The following is a 27,003-nucleotide window of genomic DNA, read 5'->3' as shown; positions in this document are numbered from 1 at the left end:
ACACCATCTCAAAAAAAAAAAAAAAAAAAAAAAAAAAAAAAAAAAAAAAAAAAAAAAAAAAAAAAAAAAGAAATATCTCAAAACTTTCCTCATTTTATACATCTGCATGTATATCTAGATTTTAAATTCCAGTATTTCGATATTGTCGATTAGCCCTCCACTGAGGAAGTACCTGTTTACACTTCCACCAACAAAATTAGTGTCTTTTTCTTTACAAACTCACCACACAGTTTTATATATATGCTACATAAGAGTACATGCAATATATATGCCAGTCTGAGATGAACTATATCTCATTACAGCTTTTTGAAACAGCCTCATTGATACATAATTGACATACAATAAATTTCACATTTAAAGTGTAAATTTGGTCCAGGCATGGTGGATGACGCCTGTAATCCAAACACTTTGGAGGTCAAGGTGGGTGGATCACCTGAGGTTGGGGGTTCAAGACCAGTCTGACCAACATGGTGAAACCCTGTCTTAAAAAAATTTTAAAAAAAGAAAGAAAGAAAAGTGTAAATTTGATGAATTTTGACATATGTACCCCTGTGAAACCATCACCACAATCAAGATAATGACAATATCCATCACCCCCAAAAGTTTCTTGTGCCCCTTTGTAAATGCTTCCTCCCACTACCCCGTAATCCTATCATCCCCACACAATCAGTTTGCTTTATGTTACTATATATTGTATTTGTTCTTATTTTCTAGAATCTTATATTAATGGGATAATACAATGTGTAGCCTGTGTTTGCTTGCTTGCTTATTTATTTATTTGTAGAACTGACTTGCTTCACTCAGCGTTAATATCTTGAGGTTCATCCATGTCATGGTGCATATCAATAGTTACTTTTTATTGCTGAGTCACACTCCATTGTATGGATATACCACATTTTGTTTATCCTTTTATGTATTATAAACATTTAGGTTGTTTTTGAAACCAACCCAATAGTCCCATAGATGATTCTTTTTGATAAACATAGAAATTGACCCTCTTGACCTTTTTTTTTTTTTTTTCATTTTTTATCTCTTTGTTTTTTTTTTTTTTTTATTTATTTAAGCTTTTTTTTTTTTTTTTTTTTTTTTTTTTTTTTTTTTTTTTTTTTTTAACTTAAAATTTTTCTTTCTTGACCTTTTTTTTTTTTTTTTCATTTTTTATCTCTTTGTTTTTTTGGCTAGCATAACAAAATAGACCCTCCTGATCTTAAGCCTTGAAATGTATATTTGTTTTATCTGAGTTACTTCCTCAGGATCCAACCTTCAGGCCTCTGGAAAAAGTATGAAAGAACTGAAACTCACCAGATCACAGCACCAGATGCCAACCCCTCATTCATTAAGATTGCTTCCTCGGCCCCTCCCTAGTTCCTGTTTTCTTACACATTGTTACATTTCTTCCCTGATATATAGTTTTAGTCAGTCAAGGAGATGGATTTGAGATTGAACTCCCATCTCTTAGGCTGTGGAACTGAGAAAGGGGAGCAGTAGGACCCTCCCTGAACCTAGACCAAACCCCTGACCTAGACCAAACCCCTGGTGTTTTGATAACATTTTCAGTTTGTAGCTTTCACAAAGTTGCTATGAACATTTATGTACAAGTCTTTGTGTGAACATATGTTTTTATTTTCCTTGGTTAATAAACCTAGAAGCTGGAATGGCTGGATCATATGGTATGTGCTTGTTTAACTTCTAAAGAAACTGCCAGATTGTTTTCAAAAGTGGTTGTGCCATTTCACATTCCCCTTCAGCAGCATATGAGAGTTCCAGTTGCTCCACATCCTCATGTGGTATGGGCAGTCTTTTTCATTTTAGACGTTTTAATAGATATATAATTCATGGTTTCAATTTTTATTTCTCTAAGAGCAATGGTATTGAGGGTAATTTTTAATGTTCTTATTTGACAGTGAGATGTTATCTCTTCAAATCTTTTTTTCCAATTTAAAAATTGGGTGGTTTTCTTATTACTGAGTTTTGAGAATTCTTTTCATATTCTCGTCTAAGTTCCTTACTGGATATGTAATTGTAAATATTTTCTCCACTTTGTGGTGTATCCATTCTCTTAACATTGGCTTTTGAGGAGCAAAAGTTCCTAATTTTGATGAAGTTAAATTGATCTTTTTTTTCTTTTATGCATTGTGCTTTTGATGTTGTATCTAAGAAATCTGCTTTGCCCAAAGTCACGATTTTTTCCTATGTTTTCTTCAAGGAATTTTGGGGTTTTAGGTTTTACATTTAGGACAATAATTCATTTTGAGTACATTTTTGTATATGCTGTAAGATATAGATCACTATAGTTTTAATTTGTATGTTTCTTGGCATGGGTGTGTTGAGCCTATTTTTATATGTTTAAATATGATTTATATTTCATTTCTCACAAGGTCTTTGATCAAGTCCTTTGCCCAGGCAGCTATGATTGGATATGCAGTTCCTGTGCCACTCAAAAGCCTAAACCAATAGAAGTAGAGGCTGCAGCCTGGCAGCACGCTGCTCCCTGGGACATGTACACTGCCTAGAATCTTATATAAATGGGATAATACAATGTGTTTGTATTATCAAAATTTGAATTAGCAAAAGGGGCCCCGTTTGCTAATTTCTCCTGAGGTGGCTGCTTTCTTCACTTTTCCCAGAGGCACTGCATAAGGTAGCAGAGGCATTGCCTTTGCTCACTTATTGCATTGTAGGTCTTCTTCATATGAGTTCTCTGTATGACTTAATCCTCCATTGTGGTGTGAATATGTTCTTCCCAGATTATCGTTTACAATTTCTAATGTTCATGGTATTTTTCAATCAGAATAATTTTTTTGTGGAGTCCAATATATCAAACTTCTCTGTTGTGGGTCTGAGTTTTGTGTTGTGCTTAGAAAGCTCCCCTACTCCAAAGTTAGTTTGAAAAATCACGTTATGTTTTCTTCTGGCATGTTTATTGTTTCTTTTTCACATTTAAGTCTTTTGATTCAGTTGGCCTTTATTTTGGCGAAGGGGTAAGACAGAAATCTAATTTCTTTTTTTCCCCAGTTGGCCACCCAGTTGTCCCAACACTGTTTATTAAATAATTCATATTTTCCCCACTTTTACATAAAGTGCCAGATTTATCACAAACTAAATTCTCATTTTTAATGTAAAAAGAAGCCATATTACCCTGCCCAAAGGCCACATGCTCCACTTTGATTCTATGGGAAAGAAACAGATAACAAGAAAAGGAGGTGATTAACAGATTTATTTTCAGAGCAGGATTTCAGTTAGTGCTTAAGGCCGGGCGAGGTGGCTCACACCTGTAATCCCAGCACTTTGGGAAGCTGAGGCAGAGGGATCACAAGGTCAGGAGATCGAGACCATCCTGGCCAACATGGTGAAACCCGTCTCAACTAAAAATACAAAAAAATTAGCTGGGCGTGGTGGCACACGCCTGTAGTCCCAGCTACTTGGGAGGCTGAGGCAGTAGAATTACTTGAACCCAGGAGGTGGAGATTGCAGTGAGCCAAGATCCCGCCACTGTTCTACAGCCTGGGTGACGATGCGAGACTCCGTCTCAAGAAAAAGAAAGAGTGCTTAAGATTTCTGCATCTATAATATGATATAAAAATCAGTTAAGGCCAGGTATGGTGGCTCCCACCTGTAATCCCAGCACTTTGGGAGGCCGAGGTGGATGGATCACGAGGTCAAGAGAACCAGACTATCCTGGACAAAAATGGTGAAAACCTGTCTCTACTAAAAAGACTAAAAAGTTAACTTGGCGTGGTGTTGCATGCCTGTAGTCCCAGCTACGTGGGAGGCTGAGGCAGGAGAATTGCTTGAACCGGGAGGCGGCAGTTGCAGTGATCATGCCACTGCACTCCAGCCTGGGCGACACAGCGAGACTCCGTCTCTAAATAAATAAATATCAATTAAGGTAGCAATAATCTTGATCATCAGGAGAAGATTATATTTACTGTCTTCTATTTGGACTAAGGAAAGCATTTGATATTTTTGAGAAAAAGTAATGCAGAAGACTTTACACACACACAGACACTCACACACACACAGAGAAGTTCCTTCTTTAAGGGAAAATTGTGTAATTTTCAGAGCTAAGACTTTGGGCTCTGAGTCACATAAGCCTGCGATGCTACTAGTGTCTAACTTGTGTTAATGTAGGAATTAAGTGAGTTTATTCATGTAAAGGGCTTATTAGCACAATGCTGGACTCAGAATACGTACTCAATCATCAGTAACTATTTATTTCTTCTATTTTTGAAAAATGCTTAGATGAGTTTCTCCAAGATTTCTCAGATGTGGTTTACACCCATCACTGAGGGATTGTGTCTTCATTGACTGGAGAGATCACATGTAAAAATATGCCCACCAAACCTGGGAGAAACTTACCTGAGCATTTATATAGATAATCCACATGGTTCACTTACTCAGCTGGAACATACAAAATATTTAATATAATTTCCTGATATTATTAATAATAAACCAGTTTGTTTTAGTTATTCCAAAAATTGTGTAAGAGCAGACATGGAGATGGCGGTATGGTAATATACGGTAGAATTAGCAGAAAGTGAATTTTTTTTTTTTGAGACAGGGAGTCTTGCTCTGTCACCCAGGCTAGAGTGCAGTGGTGCCATCTTGGTTCACTGCAACCTCCGCCTCCTGGGTTTAAGCAATTCTCCTGCCTCAGCCTCCTGAGTAGCTGGGATTACAGACATGTACGACCACACCTGGCTCATTTTTGTATTTTTAGTAGAGATGGAGTTTTACCATGTTGGCCAGGCTAGTCTCAAACCCCTGACCTCATGTGATCCAACTGCCTCAGCCACCCAAAGTGCTGGATTACAGGACTGAGCCACCAAGCCCGACCCACAGTGCTAATTTTTAAATAGATTTTTGACTCACAAAGGCTCATCAGTCGCTCTTGATATTTGATGGGATGCTATATATTTAATTGTATCTTTTGCTGCTAACGGACTAAATAACTTTCTATTGTTGGCTGAGCACAGTGGCTTACATCTGTAATCCCAACACTTTGTGAGGCCGAGGCAAGGATTCACTTGAGGCCAGGAGTTTGAGACCAGCCTGGCCAACAGGGCAAGACCCTGTTTCTACTAAAAATTCAAAAATTAGCTGGGCATGGTGGTGCACACCTGTAATCCCAACTTCTTGGGAGGCTGAAGCACAACCTGGGAGGCAGGCGGCGGTTGCAGTGAGCCAAGATCACACCACTGCACTCCAGCCTGGGTGACAGAGAAAGACTGTCTCAGAAAGAAAGAGAGAGAGGAAGGAAAGAGGAGAGAGAGAGGGGGAAAGAAAGAAAAAGAAAGGAAAAAGAAAGAGAAAAAGAAAAGAAAAAGAAAGAGAGAGAGAGAATTGTTTTCAAGGATTTTCAGTGAAACACCATGAGAGGACCTGGGGCTTGCACCAGTCATGCAAGCATGAAATTTCTTTGAGAACTCATGTATTTTACCTTTTTAAAAATGCAATTTTCTTTTTTTTTCCCCTCTTAATGACTTTCTTTTAACAGCATTCTTTATTTTTTTTTTTATTTGAGACAGTGTTTCACTCTTGTTATCCAGTGTGGAGTGCAATGGCGTGATCTTGGCTTCCCGTAACCTCTGCCTCCCAGGCTCAAGCAATTTTCCTGCCTCAGCCTCCTGACTAGCTGGGATTACAGGCATGTGCCACCACCCCGGCTAATTTTGTATTTTTAGTAGAGACGGGGTTTCTCCGTGTTAGTCAGGCTGATCTCAAACTCCCGACCTCAGGTGATCCACCCACCTCAGCCTCCCAAAGTGCTGGGATTACAGGTGTGAGCCACAATGCCCGACTTAAAAATGCAAATTTTATATCTTAATTTATACTGTAGAATGACCTTTGAACCTAATGACACCTAACCAAAATTAAGGGGATGCCTGAAATGGTGGAGGGAGCATAGGTTTTGGAATCACACAGACCAGCACTGGCATCCTAGAGCCATCACTTACTAACTGCATGATATGGACAAGTCACTTCATTTTTCTGAATCTCAGTTTCTCCATCTGTAAAATGAGAGGAAAATTCCCACCTTGTGGTTATTGTCAGAATTAAATAAGAACATAAATGGTGCCGGGTGTTGTGGCTCACATCTGTAATCTCAGCACTTTGGGAGGCTAAGGTGGGTGGATCACCTGAGGTTGGAAGTTCGAAACGAGCTTGATCAACATGGAGAAACTCCATTTCTACTAAAAACTACAAAATCAGCCAGGCATGGTGGTGCCTATCTATAATTCCAGCTACTCGGGGGGCTGAGGATGGAGAATGCTCGAACCCGAGAGGCAGAGGTTGCAGTGAGCTGAGAACACGCCATTGCACTCCAGCCTGGGCAACAAGAACGAAACTCCATATTAAGGAAAAAAAAAAAAAAGAGAACACAAATGCCTTCTCTCTGCCAGACACTGTACAATGTGTTTGGGATACATAAATGATCCAGACATGGACCCTGCCTTCAAAGAGTTGGCTTCAGTAAATCACCTAACTTGGTACCTGGTATATAGTAGGTGCTCAATAAATATTTTGTTGAATGAATCAATACATAAATGAATAGTACTCAATAGATGTCAGTTTATTCTCAATTTTTCCCTACCTATCTCATCTACTCACTCTGAGAAATTATATTCTTTCTAAAAATTTTTAAATTTTGAATTAATTTTATACTTAAAAGTAACAAAAATGTACACAGAGTTCTCTTATATCCCCACTGCACTTCCCCAGTGTGAACATCTTACATAACCATAATACAGTGATCGAGAACAGGAAGTTAACATTTGTACAATATCATTAACTAAACCTTAGGACTTATTTGAAATTCACCAGTTTTCCCACAGTGTCCCTTTTCTGTTCCCTGGTCCTATCCATGATTACACAGTGCATTTAGTATTTATTTCTCCTTAATCCCCAGTCTGTACCAGCTCCTCAGGCTTTCCTTATCTTTCTTTTATTTTGGAAGAGCACCGTGATAGGCAGAATTCTAAGATGATCCCTAAGGTTTCCCCTGCTGAATGTACACACCTTGTGTACACTCCAAGAACAGGCAGAACCTGTGAATGTAATGAGATATCACTCCTGTGATGACATTACTTATCAGTTGACTTTGACTTATCCAAAGAGAGATTATCTGGGTGGGCCTGGCCTAATCAGGTGAACCCTTTAAAATAACCAGGTCCTTCCTAAAGTCAGAGAGCTTCCTTGCAAGTATGAGAGAATCTAAGGAAGAAAAAGAAAGAGAAAAAAGAAAAAAAACTTCAAGAGAATCTAAGGAAGTTAACGTTGAGGCAGAATAGGGGTGGATAGGATTACTATTTTGACTAGAATAGTCAGGGAAGACTGATCCTGTGAAGTCTGAGCAGACCTACAAGACTGGCAAGAAACAGACTGGCACAAAGCTTCCTTCTTTAACTACCTACGGGTTCAGTTTGGGAAAGGGGGCAGGATGGGAGTACAGGTGTTAATGGAAACTATATGCTCAAAGTCAGAAAGCCTGAGCGTTAGTCCAGGTGATTTAATGGCAAGTCTTTTCACCTTTGAGCCTCAATTCCCTTTGCTGTAGTGAGGAATAACAGTTCTTGCCCAGCTTCTCACACACAGCTGCCTTGAGGATCAGATGAGATGACCCATGTGAAAGCCCTTTGAAAATAACACAAGTGGGGCCAGGTTCGGTGGCTCACACCTGTAATCCCATAACTTTGGAAGGCCAAGGCAGGTGGATAGCTTGAGGTCCGGAGTTCGAGACCAGCATGGCCAACATGGTCTCTATTAAAAATACAAAAATTAGCTGAGCCTGGTGGCGTGCACCTGAAATCCCAGCTACTCCAGAGGCTGAGGTGAGAGAATTGCTTGAACCTGGGCATGGGGGAGGGGTGCAGAGGTTGCAGTGAGCCGAGATGGCGCCACTGCACTCCAGCTTGGGCAACAGAGTGAGACTCCGTCTCATAAATAAATAAATAAATAAAAATGAAGATAACACAAGCAAGATCGGAAGTCAACTCTTCAACCAAAGCGAAGTCTGTGAAGGAAAATAAAATGTATTCCTATCTCAGATGCAGCGGTTACCCAAAACATCTTTTTGAAAGGCCATCCAGGCTGAAAAAAGAAATAGGCTAAACTAAATAAGCATAAGTTTCATAATACACCTCAGGTAAAGATTCTTGTGTCATTTACACCAGTCAAAAATTGTGGGCCGGGCGCTGTGGCTCACGCCTGTAATCCCAGCACTTTGGGAGGCTGAGGCGGGCGGATCACCGGAGGTCAGGAATTTGAGACCAATCTGGCCAACGAGATGAAACCCCGTCCCTACTAAAAATGCGAATATTAGCTGGGCGTGCTGGCGGGAGCCTTAATCCCAGCTACTCAAGAGGCTGAGGTAGGAAAATTGCTTGACTTCAGGAGAGGAAGGCTCAGTGAGCCGATATCGCGCCACTGCACTCCAGCCTGGGCGACAGAGCGAGACTCCGTCTCAAAAAAAAAAAAAAAAAAAATGTGTCGTGTACTTCAACCAAACTAGGAAAGAAGCCCAGGGATTCGAATCTTTAACTCTAATCACCACGCCCCTTCACCCGAACTCTATTTCCCAATTTGCCCCGGGCTCCTATAAATTAGCAGTCATTATGACGCAATCCCACGGCCTTCTGGGAAGCGTAGTTTATGTGTTCTCCAACTGGGGAAAGACTTAGGGCTGTGGACTACCCCTCCCGTGAGGTAGTGCGTAACTCCACCCCGTTCGCGGCGTCTTCGAACGCGCCGCGGCAGCCATGTTGGACGCGGCCAGCACAGGGGCCGGCACCACGGGGTTATCGAAGCAGCTGTCACGATGCTGGGGTCCCTGGTGTTGAGGAGAAAAGCACCGGCGCCACGGCTGCTCCTCCGGCTACTCAGGTCCCCAGTGCTCCAGGGTCATGGAGGTGCTTTCGGCCGGAATGTGACCACTGGGGGTCTCGGGGAGCCTCAGTGGCTGAGGGCAGCCGCCGGGTGGCGCCCTGGAACATCGCCGGCCTTGTTCTCCGGACGCGGGGCAGCCACTGGGGGGCGCCATGGAGGACGCTTCGATACCAAATGCCTCGCGGCTGCCGTTTGGGGACGCCTTCCTGGCCCTGAAGAAACACTCCCAGGACAGGACAGCTGGACCGAGGTCCCCAACAGGGCCGGACTGGGCATGTGGGCCCTGGCCACAGCGCTGGTGGTTCATTGCTACAGCAAGAGTCCGTCCAACAAGGGTGATTATGAGATCTGGGTTTGAGGAAGGGAGAGGCGGGAAGATTGTCCTAACTTCGTATCTTAGGAGGCTGGGAGGTACTTAGAGATTTAGATCCTTTAGAGCCCAAGTCTTGGAGGCACTCAGACATCATCTGGTTACAGGGGTAGAGTGTTGCCCTGGAGAGCTCATCACCTCGGAGTTGTATAATCTCCTATCATAGGTCCGACTACCCTCTCTGTGCATCATTTTATCCATCTGTACAATGGGATACTGGACTAAACATCTATTATAGCATGGTCCCATTATGTTTTTGATATTCTGCTTGGTCCAATTCCTCTTTCCTGAGATCTCCAGGAAGCGGAAACTGTGGGGTGTTAAGGACAACTGCTAGATGGTTTAGAGAAGTTGCCACCACCCACCCGGCCACCCTCCCACCCCCGTCCACCAGAGCTGCTAGAGTCAGGAAGAACTTAACTTGGTTCTAACGCCAGCTTGACCTCAGTTTCTTTATGTAGTGAAAGATAATTTCTCAACATTTTTACAATACTGTTACTTTGACCCCTTTTGGAGTTCAGCGGCCTGAGTCTGTCAGTCTCAGGATTTTGCTGTGTCTGGTGAGGTGGTCTTGCCATGTGGGTTAGTTGTCAGGAGAAGGAAGCTGGATTCCTGGAGGCCCAAGACCAGCTGTTGAGGGGATGGCTGATCCCAATTAGCATCTCATCTGGATGCATGGAGCTGAGCAGCCGCTGAGAGAGGGGACAGAGTCAGACTTATGACCTGTGTGAGTCCGGCCATTCAGGTTCTTAAGTCGTTCCTCAAGAGGAAAGACGGAGGCCTGGTGTCCATGGGTTCCATGCATCTGAAGCTCTGAGAATTTGGAGCAAGAGTTGCGGGAGTGGGGAGTCCTTAACTTTCATTCATTTGATGTGGCCAGTTGTAAAGGAAGGACTTTGGTCTGTGAGAGACAACACTGGGGATCTTGTTTTGGTTCTGTGTCTAACTCCCACTGTGAATTTGGACTTCTGCTTTTCCTTACTGGTCCTCCGTTTCCTCATCTACAAAATGAGGGTGTTGAGGACAACACTAAGGGCATCTAGCTTAGGCATGCCAGAATCCTATAACCTTCAGCGTTTTTGTGGGATACCCTCTGTTTGTCTGGTTTTAGGCTAGGTGTGTGGGAAGTCCTAACAACACAAAATCAGTCAAGGGGACAGTGCAGGCAGTTGGAATGCAGGGCTGGTGAGTGGTGCTATGTGTTGTTGGGGGATCAGAGGGCCAGTAGGGTGAGGAAAGCCTTCCAGTAGTATTGGAGACCCCCAGAGGATTGGAAATTCAAACTTAAGTTCTGAAGGATGAAAAGGAGGATGACCTTGTGAGCCCCAAGAGAGCAGGAAATAGATGTTCTCTCTCTCTCTCTCTCTCTCTTTTATTTTTCCCCCAGGTTATACTAGCAACTTTCCCTTATACCTAGACATCATTTGCCCACCACAGTGTCTGGAGCTTAGTAGATGCCCAGTAAATGTGTGAGAGTTGGATTATATTCTATGCAAAGGCTTCAGGGATGGAAATAACAGAGTTTCAGGGCACCATGGTGTGTGCAGGGGCTAGCAGAGTGACCAGCTTGGTTGGAGGATAAGGTCTTTGGAATTAGATGAGAACAGATGGAGTGGTACCTGGATGCCAGTTGGGGGTGGGGTGGATGAGGGTGCTGAAATTTCTTCTGTAGGCAGTGGAGAGACATGGAAGGTTCATGAGCAGGGAGTGTTGAGTCCAGTGTATTTGGTGAGGTCTTGCCTAAGAAGTTCCTGGGGGTTCCAAACTGGACTTTGTAGCCTGAACTCCAGCAAGAATACCGGGGTCTATTTACCAAAATAGATAGTGGTCAAAACTGTGACCAGTTCCTGCTGGAATTGACTTGCCAGCTACCCTGACCCCTGATTTAGAGTTTTGACCTGAGGCCCTCAGTGCAGTGTGGTAGAAACTGAACCCTTTCAGAAGCCAGGAGGCCCTGGTTCTTAGCTCCTTCCTCACTCTGTAACCTTGCAGAAGCCACATTTTTTCCTGCAGAGTGAGGGAAGAGTGGATACAGCCATCTCTAAGGAAGGCTTGATTCCCCTCCCAGCTGGTGGCTGTCTGAGCCATGCTTGGGTATGTGCTTTGGGTACAATCTGGTAAAGTAATTAGAAAGGACCTTTTACTGGAATCTAGGCCAGGAGGCATCAATGCCTGAACCACAGGACTGGCTTTCATATACATGAGAAGGTAGGTTTCATATCTGTTGTACAGACAAGGAAACTAAGGCTCAGGAGGTTAGATGAGTGGGCTAGGTCATACAGCAAGTAAGTGACAGCTGGGCGGGAGCCCAGATCTTACCATCTCCAGATCCTGCTCCTTCACCCTACTCCAGTGCATTTGCTCATGGGTGAGTCTGTTGGCTGGAGTGAGAGTTCCCCGAGTCGGGGATGACTATGAGTCCATCCAGTGCCCAGCAGTGTAGCTCACAACCAGGCTGGGCACAGAGGGCTCCATGTACTTGGTTTTGAGCTATTTGAAAAGCCTTGTTGACTTTGAGGTTTTTCTGAGTCAGTCCAAAGTTCTTTATGGCCACAAGGTGGTGGCAACAGCCTGCACGCTGCCCAGACCAGCCCAGGCTGATATAGCTAGCATTACTTTCCTCCTAAGCTTGGTGTTTCCTAACCAGACCCTCTGCTTTGGGCCTCCCTTCCCTGGGCTTAGCACTGGGCGGTTTGCAGCCGTCTCAACTGTCATTTCAACTCTTTGACATCCTTGTGAAGCTGGCAGGGCAAGGGTGTCTGTTTTACAGTCAGGGAAGCTGTGGTTGAGAGCGAGAGGAGCTACCATGGTCACAGAGTGGGTAGTGGGCGTGGAATGGAGCCATATCTCAAAGACTCCTAGTTGAGGCCCTCTCCATCCTCAGACAGCCCTGCACCCTGCTTGCTCCCCTCATTCTACCTTTCCCTTTGGGTTTATGACCTTTCATATCAACATTCAGAAGTGGTTTGAAGAACTAGAGTTGAGGGAGAAAGTGGACAAGGTCAGGGAATGGCTAACAATAACTTTTACAGGAACATAAAGCATACTATGCAGAGCTTCCTAGATTGTGAAGAGCACATTGGTTATCATAAGCAAGACACAGTGCTAGCAGTTGTGCTCACTCCCTGTATGATGAGAGGAGTTACGAGTTTGGGCTCTGTCGTAGAAAGGTGTGGAAGTCAGGTTGTTAACAGTGGACACCATGTGGGGAGGGAATGATTCGCTTTCTTGTTATGTATTGTGGCATCAGTTTGCTTGTTAAAGTCCGTGTTTCTAAAGCACTTCCACTGTCTCAGTGGGCCCTCCATGCAGTCCTGAGGCGGGTATGTCCTGGCCACGGATCTGACCAGTGCCCCCTTTCTCTTCAGATGCAGCCCTGATGGAAGCTGCCCGTGCCAACAATCCGCAAGAAGTCAGCAGGTGAGTTGAACCCCAGGCCTCATTCTCCCCACAGGAGAGACTGAGCAGGGCGAGCCTCTTCTCGTGTAATGACTCTGCTTTGGAGGAAATCCTCACCCTAAGCTGAGAACTGTCCCCTGTGACTTCCCTGTTAGTCACAGAGTCACCTGGGCTCCCTTGACCCAGATCAACCCTTAGGTACTTTAGGTAGGGAGTCAGCTCCCAAACATCCCTGGATCTTTCAGCTATTTTACTCTTCACTGGGTCGGTTTGGACTCCCCCGACCCCCATATCTTGTGGGTTCTCCTCTGAATCTTCTGATTTGTTCTCATTTCTTTGGGAATGGCCATGTGTTCGTTATTGCTTGCTGCCTGGACAGGTTGCAGGTGGGCATCCATGGAAAGGCTTGGGGATTTGGGACAGAGCTGGAAGAGACCATCTGCCAGGAGGCCTGGGGCTAGAAATGTCTGCCTGCAGGGCTAGGTGCCCATGCTGGGCCCAGCCCAGGGACAGACTGTTTCTGTAGCCTCACTGGCTTGGCTAGTCCCAGTGACTACTGGCAGGTTGAATTTGAGGCTTATTTTTCAGCAAGGGCAAGATTCAGCTCAGCTCAGTCTAGTGCCAGGTATAGGGCGGAGTCTGTGTTCAGGATGGATGCTCACACTGGGGCTAGCATGGGGCGTCAGTTACAAGTCTGTTGGTTAAGGGCAGAGGTCTTATTCTTGGTGAAACTACTGGCCTCCACTGGGCCTAACCTTGGCCTCTCTTGGCCCTTTATATAGAGCTAGGTGGCCATAGGACATCCCTCTTCATGGCCATCATGTCTGCATGTTAGGAAGTCAGATGTTGGGGTGACTATTTCTGCACCCACTGCTACAGGCCCTCGGTGCTCTTCCCCACTCTAGCTTCCCGAACATGCAAGAAAGTGTTGAAAAGCAGCCACAGCCCCACCAAGACTTACTACTTTGATTCCCTTTCATTTTATCTGCAGCATTATTATTGATTCTCAAGGGTGCTTTTGAGTATTAATGTTCAAGCTTTAGTTTTTAATAAACCACTTTTAGAAGTATGGGCTGGGAGTTGTTTTGTAGCCAAATAAATATGATGGAGTAATAGTTTAATAAACATGCAGTGATGCATCTTAAAAACCAAGCACAGATGTCATCTTATTATAAGAGCCATTCATAACTGCAGGCTGTGTGTGGCATCTTCATTTCTCCAGAAGCAGATGTGCTTTGGTTCATTCTGCTGCAGTACAAGGGAGCAAGGGGATGGAAGTTGACCCTTGCTGACCCTGGAATCACCTGTTGGCTACTGCCAATGGCTACCAGGCTGCGGCTTTCCCCTTTTGGCAGTGCATTTGCAGAGCAGCAATGTTGGGAATCTACTCTTCCATCCCCCAGGGATGCCACTGCCCTATACCATTGAGCTGCCAAGCATTGATTATTTAGTTCTTTCAAATACATGTTTTTCTAATAGCAATTAAACACTCACCCCCAAAATACAGAAAGTAGTTGAACTTACGGTGTGTGTGTGTGATTCAGACAGTTTTTCTGAACATTCATTCTTGTATGGGGCCTTTCATGTGTGTCCCAGGCTCTAGCCTGCTTTTCTCCTGCCTTCTCTTGTCCCACTCACTTGGTCAGGCTGACCCCCTCAGAATCTCCCTTCACTCCATGTGAGGAAGTCAGAGATAAGCAAGGCACAGACCTGCCTTCAGCCCCCATCTCAAAGAGGACATAGAGCTGAGAGCAAGCTGAGCAAAGGTGGGAAGCAGATGCTGGCTGGCTGCTCGGTGTGGGGAACATGTTGTTGCTCCCAAGGTGGGACTTGTACAGGGTGTCAGGAAAGAGGGAAAGTGGTCTGAGAGACGCTGGAATGTGCAAGGCTTGCCATGCCCAGGGTGAGGAGTTTTGAACGCTTATTCCATACACAGTGGGGAGACGTGGGAAGTTTTTGAGCAAGGGCATGACCCAGGTAAGGCTGACTTGCAGATGAGTAAAAGGATGGACTGCATTGGGAAAAGACTGAGGGCCGATCTGTTAAGAACCTGTTTCAGTTTCAATAAGACAGATTCAAGATGACAAAGGCCTGAATAAGCACATCCCTCCCTCCACCTCACCCAAAGCCATTCTTGATTTTGAAAGAATGACTGGGCCTCTGGTGGTCACTGCAGATAGGGGATGGGGATGGTGACCCAGGCCCTGGTCTCAAGGAAACAGACATGTAGCCCACCAGTTGTAGTTCTTCCTGCAAATGAGCCAGGCCTGGGGGCAATAGGGGCAAAGGGAGCCTGACCATCCTTGCTAGAAGGAAACTCTGGAATTCCTACGGCAGGTCCTTATTCAGCCTTTCTGTACCCTAGACTCTGCACAGGTGGTTCATGCTGCTCTCTATGTCTTCCTCTGTGTCCTGGCTCTTAGCTCTGCCCAACAGACCTGCCTATAGTAGGATAGAATCCCATGCTCAATATATATATATATATATATTTTTAATTTACACAGACAGTCATGCATTGCTTAACAATAGGGACACATTCTGAGAAGTGCAATTTCATGACTGTGTGAAGATCATAGAGTATACTTACCCAAACCTAAATGGTAATAGCCTACCACACACCTAATCTGTACAGTATAGCCTGTTGCTCCTACAGTAGGAATCTGTATAGCACATTGTTGTCCTGAACACTATAGGCAGTTGTAACACAAGGGTAAGTATTTATGTATCTAGACATATCTAAATACAGAAAAGGTAATTTGTTGCACTGTGATGTTGAGACAGCTGCAACGTCACAAGGAGATAGGAACTTTTCAGCTTCATTATAATCTTACAGGATCACCTCATACATGCAGTCTGTTGTTAACCAACTTGTCATTGTGTAGCACGTGACTATACCTTATGATTGGTATGGTCAACAATATCAGTATTTAGAGCAGAACTCAGACCTCGTAAGTAATATTGTCCTTCCTACAACAAAGTCACAAAACAAACAAACAAACAAATAATGATAATAATAATAATAATGTCCTTTACCCTTCCTCCCCCCTTGACCTCTCTGGGGCTCTGTACTGTGCCTGCCTCTACTTGACCTCCCCCAGCTCCTGTCCTTAGCCCCAGAGCCTTGGGAAAGTTCCGGATAGTGAAAGGCAGCAGCCTGAGGCTCTTCTGCTCCAGGGGGCGGTGCTTGATCCTCCCTTTTTTTTTTTTTTTTAAGAGACCGGGTTTCACCATGTTGACCAGACTGGTCTCAAACTCCTGATCTCTTGATCTGCCCACCTCAGCCTCCCAAAGTGCTGGGATTACAGGCCTGAGCCACCGTGCCTCTCCTTGATCCTCCTTTTTCACGGCCTGGAATCTTCAGTGCATGGGCCCTGGATGCGGGTCCTCGCCCCAGCATACCTCTGTCCTCTGTATTCATTATCCTCCGCTTATACCTTTCAAAGCTCAAGTGCTGCTTCCCTTACAGAGCCTTCCTGGATTCCTCCCAGCTGGGTGTGATCTTGTCTTCTTTGCCCCTCCCCCCACTTTCATCCTACACCTCCCTTCTGGTCTGGGAGGGTACGAGGGTCATCTAGGAAGGGCCATGCCAGCTTGTCACAGGAGGGGACTTCTTTTTTGGAAGAGAAGTTGGAGGTCAAGTTGGAGAAGTAGGGCTGAATGCCACTCGCCACACTTTGTTCTTTATATAAAAAGCTTGTGGGCTAAATTTCATCTGGCCTGTGTATACCTGAAATTAGCAGTCCAGAGTCCACTTTCACACCCCCCTTGGCTATATCAGAGGGAGGCCAGGTCTCTTTCCTTCCTCCTTCCCTCCCTCCCTGTGTGGCATCTATTTCCACCCTTCTCCCCTGAGGCACTTAAGTTCATCCATCTCTGGCTCCTGGGAAGTGGAAGCCTGGCCTCTCTCCTACCTGTCAGCAGTGTGAGCAGGTGGCCCTGCTCCTGGGCTTAGCTCAGAACTGAGCCTGGCTTCTGGACTCAGGAACTGCTCACCCGAAACCTAGGGCACAAGGCAGACTGGAGGCACATCTGTCCAGGCTTAGACTGAGACTTGTGAGGAGCTGTCAGGACTGGAAAAGTGAGGCCTCTTGTTCTCCCAGCGGAGATCACATTTCCTTCAGGACAAACTGGGTGAAAGACAACACCGCTACCTGTCTCCTTTCTCCCAGCAGGGGGCTAGGCTCTGCTGAGTGCTTACCTCAGTTGTTCATCAGCTCGAGCCGTCTCTAATAAAGGAAGCCTGGCGAGATCCATCTTGGGCCTCAGTCTACTTGCCCTTTTTCTCCAGGATTTATTTGTTCATTTGACAAAGAGCACCTGCCATATCCTGATTCCTCTGCTTGGCACAGGGAACACTAGCAGGCATGATTCCTGCCCATGATGACAGAGTTGGGGGTAAACTGTGGCAACAGGGTGGTCAGTGCTGTGAGACAGGAAACTACAGGGGCTGCAGGAGCCCAGAGGACAAACAGCCTGGGGGATCTGAGAAAGTTCTAGAGGAAATGGTACCTGGTCATAGACTTAAAATGTTAGTTGGGCTTCGTAAATAGAAAGGGAAGGCATTCCAGGCAAAAAGGGCTCTGGATGTGGTAGCACAAGGCAAAGAGCAGCCTTCGGGGTCTTCGGGAGGGGAAGTCACATGCTGTTCAGTGCTGCTGGATCACAGTCTGAGGCCAGGAGAGACTGGAGATGGGTAGGGACCTGGTCGTGGAGAACACTGACTGACTCTCTGTTTGTCCCTCAGTCATCTATCTGTCCAGCCTGTGCTTTGTGTCTATTCCTGAGCTGAATTTGGAGGAGGGAGGGTGGCAACAAAATGAGGAAGGAGAAACAGTCCCTGCTCTGGAGGAGCCCGTGTGCCCTCTGGTGAGGAGGAAGGACGTGAGTCAAAACCTTGAGAGCCAGCAAAACAGGGGACAAATTACCTACCTTCCAAGTAACGTGAAGATGATAACACCTAACCCCAAAGAGTGGCAGAGTTATTATTGCTAATAACAAAATGATTAATTCATTTGACCAGTACTTATGGGTGCATATTCGGAGCTAGGCATTGGGCTGATTGTGGGAGATAACAGTAATGAACAAGACTGGCACAATCCCTGCCCTCTTGGCACAGTCTGACTAGGAGTCAGATGACTAATTATGCAATTATAATTATGTACTTCAAAAGTGAAGTACAATTTGTCTTTTCAACAAATGGTGTCTTTTCAGCAACTGGATATCAACATGCAAAAGAACACAATTGGACCCTCACCTAACGCCATGTATAAAAATAAGCTCAAAGTGGTTCATGGGCTTAAATGTAAAACTAGAAAACTCTTAGAAGAAAACATAGGAGTAAACCTTTGTACCTTGGGTTAGGCAAAGCTTTCTTAGATATGGCACCAAAACACAAGCAATGAAAGAAAAAAAAATTGGACTTCATCAAAATTAAACACTTTTATGCTTCGAAGGATACCATCAAGAAAGTGAAGACTCACAGAATGGGAGATTATTTTGCAAATCGTATATCTAAGGGACTTAAATCAGAATACATAAAGAACTCTTACAATTCAACAATAAAAAGATAATTTAAAAATGAGCTGGCCATAGTCGGGATCCTGAAAGGCGGGAGGATCACTTGAGACCAGGAATTTGAGACCAGCCTGGACAATGTAGCAAGACTCTGCCTCAAAAAAAGAAAAAAAATTAGCCGGGTGTGGTGGCATGTGCTTGTAGTCCTAGCTACTTGGGAGGTCGATGTGGGAGCATCATTTGAGCCTGGGAGTTGGAGGTTATAGTGAACTGTAATTGCACCACTGCCCTCCAGCCTGTGCAACAGAGTGAAATTCTGTCTCTTTAAAAAAAATTTTTTTCTTTTCTTTTTTTTTTTTTGCTTTTATTTTTCTTGTTTTTGTGTTTTGAGAAAACAGCAAATGGGTTTTTGAAGAGAAAAACAAGAGGCACTTTTTTTTGTTTATGAGTCAGAATCTCAGTCTGTCACCCAGGCTGGAGTGCAGTGGCATGATCTCGGCTCACTGCAACCTCCACCTCCTGAGTTCAAGCGATTCTTGGACTTAAGCCTCCCAAGTAGCTAGAATTACAGGTGCACGCCACCAAACCCAGCTAAGTTTTGTATTTTTTTTTTTATGTTTATTTTTAAGTAGAGATGGGTTTCACCATGTTGGCCAGACCCATCTTGAACTCCTGACCTCAAGTAATCTGCCCACCTTGGCCTCCCAAAGTGTTGGTATTACAGACCTGAGCCACTACGCAGAAGAGGCACTTTCTAAGTTGTTTACCAAGAATTTACATTAGAATCACATAAGCTATTGATTGGCTGTACGTTATTCTTTATATCACATATTCTAGGAACAACAGGAAAATAATGGGTGAGGCACCTAGTTAGGAAACTACTGGGGAGAAAAGAAAGAAGAAAATGGCTTTAAACAATGGCCCCCAGGCATGGAGCAGGGGTGTGGGGTCGTGCCTGAATCCTATACTCAGGTTTCTCTGGGCCTGATACATTTTGCATAAAAATATATAACAGTACATCAGAATATTACTCATCAAAGGAAATACTGATAGATACTACAGCATGAATGAACCCTGAAAATATGCTAAGTCAAAGAAGCTAGTCACCAAAGGCCACTGTCTTTGTCTGTTTGGGCTACTATAACAATACAACAGATTGGGTGGTTTATAAACAGCAGAAATGTATTACTGTCAGTTGTAGAGATCAAAGTCCTAGATCAAAGCCTCTGTGTAGATGAGATTGAAGTGAACTCTTTAGGATGAAGACACGGGTGGAAGACAGCTTAGAGGGTACAGCAGATGGAAGGTCCTGAGTCAAAGATGTGGAGGAATTGAGAGAAGGCCAATGAGACTGGACCCTAGAGAGCAAAGGGGAGAGTGGTGTCAAATGAAGTTGGAAAGTTAAGCAGGAACCGTACCACACTGGGTCTGTGGGTCATATTACCAGTTTTTATTTTTTTTCCTAAAAGCATGGGCAACCATTGAGGAATTTTCAGCCATTATATGTATGTGTGAGAAAGAGGAACTAACAGGTACACATTGTGACATGATATAGATCTGCAATTTTATTTTTTTTTCTATTTTTTTCTTTTTAAATTTTTTTCCCATGCATTTATTCTCTGATAGATCTGCAATTTTAAAAGATCATTCTGGTTGGTAGAGAACAGATTGGTGTGAGATCTGTGGTAGGTGCCAGAAGACTGGTTAAAAGGCAATTGGAGTAGTCCAGATGAGAGAAGATGTGATGTGGACCAAGATGTCAGCAGCAGAGATGGAGGAAGTCAGCTAGATAGCACTTGATGGTTAGGAAAGTGCCTGGTATGGTGCCTGCCGCACACTAAGTGTTCAATAAGTGAATGACTAGAATTGGATATGGTTGATTAGGGAGAAGAAGGTCTTAATGAATTTCAGTTTTCTGGCTTGATCATCTGTGTAGATGCTCTTGCCATTCACTGAGATGAGGATCCCTGAGGAACACTGGGTTTGGGGGAAGGATTGTGAGTTCAGTTTTAAACATGCTGAATTTAACATGCCAGTGAGATACACACTTGGAAACGTCAGTTAGGCAGTAGAATGTATGGATCTTTCTGACCCTTGCCCCTATACATACCATGCCTGCCTCTTAAATTATCATTTAGGAGATGCTTTTGATGTCCTGTTTTGATTTCTGGTTTTATGGTTTTAGAAAATAAAGAACTTCATACCAGCCCAGAGTGGTTTACTAGATGGCTTTGGGGAAAAAAATCTGATTTGGTTTGCAGTTCAGGAAAAAAAAAAAAGGGCTGGGCATTGTTGAAAGGTAAACATATTTATTCTAGCTTTGCATTGATGGCTTGGATTGGTTCTTGTCCCTGGATGCCCCAGTTTGGGGCTCGAGGCACTTGCTGTCCATGTGCCAGGATTGAGGTGTCCAGAATGTGCTTAGCTACAGCATAGGTAAATGTCCTGCACATTGATCCAGGGATTTTATCTAATTAACAAAACCCTGGCTGGGTAAATACATTTGGCTGTCTCGGGGCCTCAGAAAGGCTGTCTGTTTATTGATTGTTGTATCATTTTGGCTGGATGGGAAGATATTAATGATGGCATCACAGCAACCAAAACATCCAGCTCTCTTAATCAGGAAGTATGTAAATATCTTTGTGGCTTACAGTGGATTGAAACAAAAGCTTTTTCCTAGACCAAAGGTCAAGGTCTCAAGGGCATCACTCCTGTCATTTGATGCTTATAATGAGAGCATCTAAAGATCATCACACAGTTTTTTTAATGCTAGGGTGTAACCCACACAGGTTTTTTGAATGCCTTTCCAGGATGTTGGAAAGGCAGCATAATGTTACAGAAAAAATACAAGAGTTTTAGAATTAAAAGACCTGGTTTCTACTTTTGACATAGTTACTAACAAACTATGTGATCATTAATAAGTCACTGAACCCCTCTAAGTCTTAGCTTCCAAGTCTTGTTCATGGGATTCCCACTGAGAACTTTTAAATACAATTCTCTAGTCTGCAGAGAAATCTGAATCCTTCTGGAAGGGCCCAGATCACCCACTGAAACCCTAGGCTTGTTCAAGTAGACCTTGTACCTGTCAAGCAGTTCTACAGAGTGGCCCAGGGCCTGGCGTCTTTTCTGGGGTATGTGGCTTGCTGAGGCTCTGATTGCTTGTTCTCTGATGATGGAAAGGCAATTGGGGAAGATTGGATTAGCAACTTTTCTGTAACTTCATGGGTAGGTGAGTTGTGGGAGCAACTGGTCAACTGTCTAGAAGCTCTGCAGAAGCAGGCAGTTGGCCATGAGCAGAGAGCAGCCAGGGCCTAACACAGGGGGCCTGGAGGGGAGGGGTCATGTCACTGAAAAGGAGCCCAGCCCTGTGTGGCCTTGGGCTAGTTTCCTCAGGGCCTCCATGGTAAAATATTTTTGATGATACTTGTCTGATCACTTCCCAGGATTTTGTGAGCATTCAAGGCAGGTGATTCCTTGTCTGGAAAATTCCTCATCCTTCGGATCATCACTGGCCCTCCCACCCTAGTCTTTTAATATGCTAACGTAGGGCACCCTGATGTTCTACACACGTGGGATATGTAGGGGCAGCCATGTTGCAATGTACATGTGGGGCAAGGGGAAGAAGAAGAGGATGAGAATCGCCATGTTTGGGTAGACCGAGTTTTTAATGGCCTTCATTTGCATATCAAAGGTTGCCAGCCTGGCTCTAAGAACCGGAGCTTTACAAGAAACTTTTCTGGAAATGCTTTAAAAAATGAAAACTTCCCAAGAACCCCTTTTCCTATCTGCCTAAAATAATTTCTTAACAACTCCAACTCCAGTACCTGTGGATTCCCATAGTACCCTGTACTATATAAGTACTATGTAAGTGAGAGCACTTGCCACCATCTCTTGGGTTGGGTTACCTGTTTCCTTATCTCCCTCACAACACTGAGTTTTGGAAGGCAGCAGACAATTGCTGTGTTGTTCATCACTGTGCACGTAAATAGTTACCAAATACTTATTGGATATTATTGAAAGTAGTTTTTTTTTTTTGTTCTTCTGTGCCCCCAGACAGCATCTTGCTCTGTCATCCAGGCTGGAGTGCAGTGGCACAATCTTGGCTCACTGCAACCTCCACCTTCTGGGTTCAAACCATTCACCTGCCTCAGCTTCCTGAGTAACTGGGATTACAGGTGCCTGCCACTGTGCCCAGGTAATTTTCATATTTTTAGTAGAAACTGGGTTTCACCCTGTTAGCCAGGCTGGTCTCAAACTCCTGACCTCATGATCCGCCCACCTCAGCCTCCCAAAGTGCTGGGATTATAGGTATAAGCCACCACGACTGGCCATTGAAAGTGTTTTATGGTTTTTTTGTTTGTTTATTTAATTGAGACGAGATCTTGCCATGTTGCCCAGGCTGGCCTTGAACTCCTGGGATCAAGCAATCCCCCTGCCTTGGCCTCCCAAAGTGCTGGGATTGCAGTTGTGAGCCACCACGCCAGGCTAAAAGTGTTTTGTAAATGATAAAATGTTAAGCAAACTTTAGTAGCTATTACAGTCGTAATAAACCTGTAGACAGAGGACAAACAAAAATGAAGTAGTTGAATCATTTGTTCCTTAAACAAATAGTGCCTACTATGTGTGGCACGGTGTTTGGTAAATCAATAGTCAGTCAAACATGTACATGTCAGACATGAATCCTACAAATGCAAAATTGCAGCTGGTACAAATACTGCAAAGGAAGGACACAGAGACTCAGGAGAGCGTGCGACAGCCAGATTTCCCCTGGCCAGAGGAAGCTTGAGCTTGGAAGTGAAGGATAAGGAAGAGTTATCTAGGTAGGAAAGAGTGGGAAGAGCTTTCCTGGCACAAGGAACTTTTATTTGCAAGAATCCTGCAGGAGGAGGAAGCAAGGCCAGTGTGAAGAACTGAAAAAGGCCTTTGGTACTCCAGCTAGAGGAAGGTGCCAGGAGCCTAGAACAAGCAGGCCCTGCAGGGCATCAAAGGCCACATGAAGGAGCTTTGTTCTTACATCAGTGGCAGCTGAGATGGATTGAGAGGGGATCAATATGGTCAGCAACCATTCTGATGGACGAGGAACATGAGGAACTAATGGGAGTGCCCTCCTGTATGTGCCGGGCATCATCTTGGGCATAGTCCTGCCCCTTGAGGCAGCGTAGGCCCCAAAGCTGTAATCTCTCAGGGCCCAACAGCAGGGGGCGACTGTCAGGCCCTGCCTCCCTACCACCATTTCTGTGGCCTAAGTGCTGTCACTTCTCTAAAATCCCAGCTTAATTAAAATCAAAATACAATGCATGTCAGCATGACCAGAACCAATTGGAATTGTTTTCCCCAAGGAATTTTCTTGGAAACTGGAGAACAGATATAAATCCAAGAATATAGAAAATAGTCGAGCCAGTATGTTACTGGGCTTGTAGTATTCACTTAAGCTGCTTGCCTTGCAGTTCCTGTTCTTTCTCTGCCCTTTTTGAAAAACCTCAGAAAATCTCACTTCTGAACTTTGAGGCTCTACTACATCCTGCCTCCTTTATGTTCGTCCCTTCTGAGCAAGAGCCCTCATCCCAAAGTCCTTCTAAGGCAATTCAGATCTCTCATTGTGATTCTGTCAATGGATGCAGATACAAGTGGATTTCTTTTTATTTATTTATTTATTTTTGAGATGGAGTCTCACACTGTATCACTCAGGTTGGAGTGCAATGGTGCAATCTTGGCTCCCTGCAACCTCTATCTCCCAGGTTCAAGCGATTCTCTTGCCTCAGCCTCCTGAGTAGCTGGGATTACAGGTATGTGCCACCACACCCGGCTAATTTGTGTACTTTTAGTAATACAAAAAATAGCTAGCTGGGTTTCACCATGTTGGCCAGGCTGGTCTCGGAACTCCTGACCTCAGGTGATCCACCCATCTTGGCCTCCCAAAGTTATGGGATTACAGCCTTGAGCTACCTCACCTGGCCTTCAAGTGGATTTCTTATCATTGGCAGGAAGGCAATGGTAGGGACTTTGGAATCCGACAGAACAAGGTTTGAATCTCAGCTGTGACCATTCGTTAGTTCTGTGACCTTGGAAGAGATGTCTAACCTCTCTAACCTTGGATTCTTCATCTGCAAAATAGGAGTGATAATTGCCTTGCTTCACACCGTTGCTATGTCATGTTTACTGATTCATCTCCTCGCTTTCTTCTCCAGTTGCTTCTTGTATATTTCTCCTCAACTAGGCTGTGAGCCCTGTCACAGCAAGGTGTATGGCACTTCCTTCTACCTTCATAGTAGGAGCCTTCACACAAGGCTGGCTGGCACTCAGAAGGCACACAGTGCAGATGGAGTCTGGCCTGTTGATTGATTGCTTGATGGAAACCTTGTTTATTCTCCACAAGGCTAACCAGCAGGAGAGCACAGCCCTAGGCAGCAGCTGGGCAGGCTGGTCTCCAGGATCCTCCATTCATGTGGATGGGAGGCTCTGGAAGGCTGCATAAGAATCCTCTCTGACGCTGAGCTGAGGCTTCCATCTCAATGCCCTTTTGTTTGGAGGGATAGCACCCAGGCCTCCTGCAAAGCCTGTGTGTTTGACCAGCCTTTGCAGATGGACAGTGAAGTGGGGCAGGATGTAAAGCACAAACAATTGAGGGAGGCCCCTGGAATTCCCAGGGGCTCAGAGTCCAGCAGGGGTGGGGAGGGGCAGGATCCTTCCCAGGGCACATCAGGGGCTCAGTCACAACCCCTAGATGAGTCAGACAGGATCCCAGGCACTTTCGTCTCCAGCCTCACTTCTTCTCCAGTATTCAGGTCCCCACTTAGCTTCTCTGATTGTCAACATCCAGCCCTCTTTAGGTGTCTCTAGCTATGAGGCACTCTCTGCCTCCTGAAGAATAGGCAGATTCTGATTGAATATACATTCATTCCTTTTTTCTTTTGAGATATAATTCACATACCATAAAATTCACCCTTTTAAAATATACAATTTAGTGGATTTTAGAACATGTATAAGATTGCACAACCAGCACCACTAATTCCAGAATTTCCAGAATGTTTTATCACTCTCCCACACCACCCTGGGCCCCCAGAAAACTCTGGTCCCAATAGTAGTCACTCCCCCATTCTCCTCTCCCCCTAGATGTTGCAACCACTAATCTGCTTTCTGTCTCTGGATTTGCCTATTCTGAACATTTGATATAAATGGAATTATACAATATGTGACTTTTTGTGTCTAGTTTCTTTCAGTGAGCATAATGTTTTCAAGGTTCATCTATGGTGTAGCACATATCAGTACTTTATTCCTTTTTGTGGCTGAATAATATTCCCTGTATGGATATACTACATTTTATGGATGTGCATCCATATAGGATGTCAGTTGTCAGTTGATGGACATTTGTGTTTCCACTTTTTAGCTATTATGAATAATGCTCCTATGAACATTTGTGTACAGATTTCTGTGTAAATGTATGTTTTTATGTCTCTTCAGTATATTCGTAGGAGTGGAATTGCCGGGTCACAGAGTATACTTTTAACATTTTGAGGAACTGCCAAACCATTTTCCAGGGTGGCTACACCATTTTACCTTCTCAAAAGCAGTGTGTGAGGGTTCTACTTTCTCACATCCGCACCAACACTTGTTGTCATCAGTGTTTTTTACTATTGCCATCCTGGTGTGTGTGGAGTGGTATCTCATTGTGGTTTTGATTTGCATTTTCCTGATGGCTAATGATGTGAGCATCTTTTTATGTGCTTATTGGCCATTTCTATATCTTCTTTGGCATTTATTTATTCTCTTTTCTTTTGAGACAGAGTCTTGCTCTGTTGCCCAAGCTGGAGTGCAGTGGTATGATCTTGGTTCCCTGCAACCTCTTCCTCCCGGGTTCAAGCGATTCTCCTGCCTCAGCCTCCCGAATAGCTGAGATTACAGGCACGTGCTACCATGCCTGGCTAATTTTTGTAATTTTAGTAGAGCTGGGATTTCACCGTGTTGGCCAGGCTGGTCTGGAACTCTTGACCTCAGGTGATCTGCCTGCCTCAGCCTCCCAAAGTGCTGAGATTACCGGCGTGAGCCACCACACCTGGCCATTCTTTGGCATTTATTCATTCTTAAGGCCCGTTATGAGCAATATATCTTATTGGACATTGAGGAAGAGAAACATGTATCATCATGATCTCTGCCTTTCACAGAACTTGCTCTGGTAAAAGAATTGTAATTAGTGCAGGTGAAAAGTTAGGGCTTCACAGGCAAGGTGGCCTTTGGTTTGGGTCTAGAAATAGGTAGTATTTTTATACAAGGAGCTTTGTGGAAAGACTTTTTGGGCAATTGGAGTAATATAAGTAAAGACAATTTGTAATTAGTAGAAAACAGTTTTATCTTCTGACGAACTTGGAAGTCATAGTGTGACAGCACCTGGCATAGCACTTGGTACATGATGGGCTGTCATTATATGTTAATTCCCTTTGCAGCTCCCCCATTTGGCCTCAGCTCTGTATTCTAGGACTTCATGGCTTCCTTTTCCTGTTCCAGATTTTTAACTCTTAGGAGACAGAGCTCCAAGCTACATGAGCCTTGGTTCCCTAAACTGTGGTTTCAAGTCTCCTCCTCATCCTAGTCATTTTTAAATGAAACAGTCACAACATTTTGGTGCCCGCTCTGAATTCCAGTGTGGTATGACCATTATTGTGAGGAGCAGGGCAACCATCCCCTTTGTTAAAGATTTTATACTTCTATTAATATGGCCAGACCTTGCATTAGCTTTCTTGACAGCTGCATTATACGTCTAGGTTCTGTTAAGCTTGTAATCAGCCTAGCCTCCTAAGAACCATGGCTTCCTTTTTTTTTTTTTTTTTTTTTTTTTT

At 44.4% G+C, this 27,003-nt stretch overlaps 1 protein-coding gene across 2 annotated transcripts in view; it reads left to right on the top strand.

Annotated features, from left to right (window-relative positions):
- Positions 1-8,618: 8,618 nt before the first annotated feature.
- Positions 8,619-27,003, top strand: part of CLPB (caseinolytic mitochondrial matrix peptidase chaperone subunit B) — a 148,307-nt gene continuing 129,922 nt past the window's right edge. For both annotated transcript variants that reach the window (XM_017532932.2, XM_017532933.2), the window contains exons 1-2: positions 8,619-9,221; positions 12,625-12,676. In XM_017532932.2, coding sequence (XP_017388421.1) covers positions 8,819-9,221; positions 12,625-12,676 — 455 coding nt within the window. In that variant the 5' untranslated portion in view covers positions 8,619-8,818. The remainder of the gene's footprint in view (positions 9,222-12,624; positions 12,677-27,003) is intronic.

The sequence above is a fragment of the Cebus imitator genome, unplaced genomic scaffold (genome assembly GCF_001604975.1).
Source record: "Cebus imitator isolate Cc_AM_T3 unplaced genomic scaffold, Cebus_imitator-1.0 Scaffold79, whole genome shotgun sequence".
Taxonomy (NCBI): domain Eukaryota; kingdom Metazoa; phylum Chordata; class Mammalia; order Primates; family Cebidae; genus Cebus; species Cebus imitator.
This window is presented reverse-complemented; position numbering and strand designations above follow the sequence as displayed.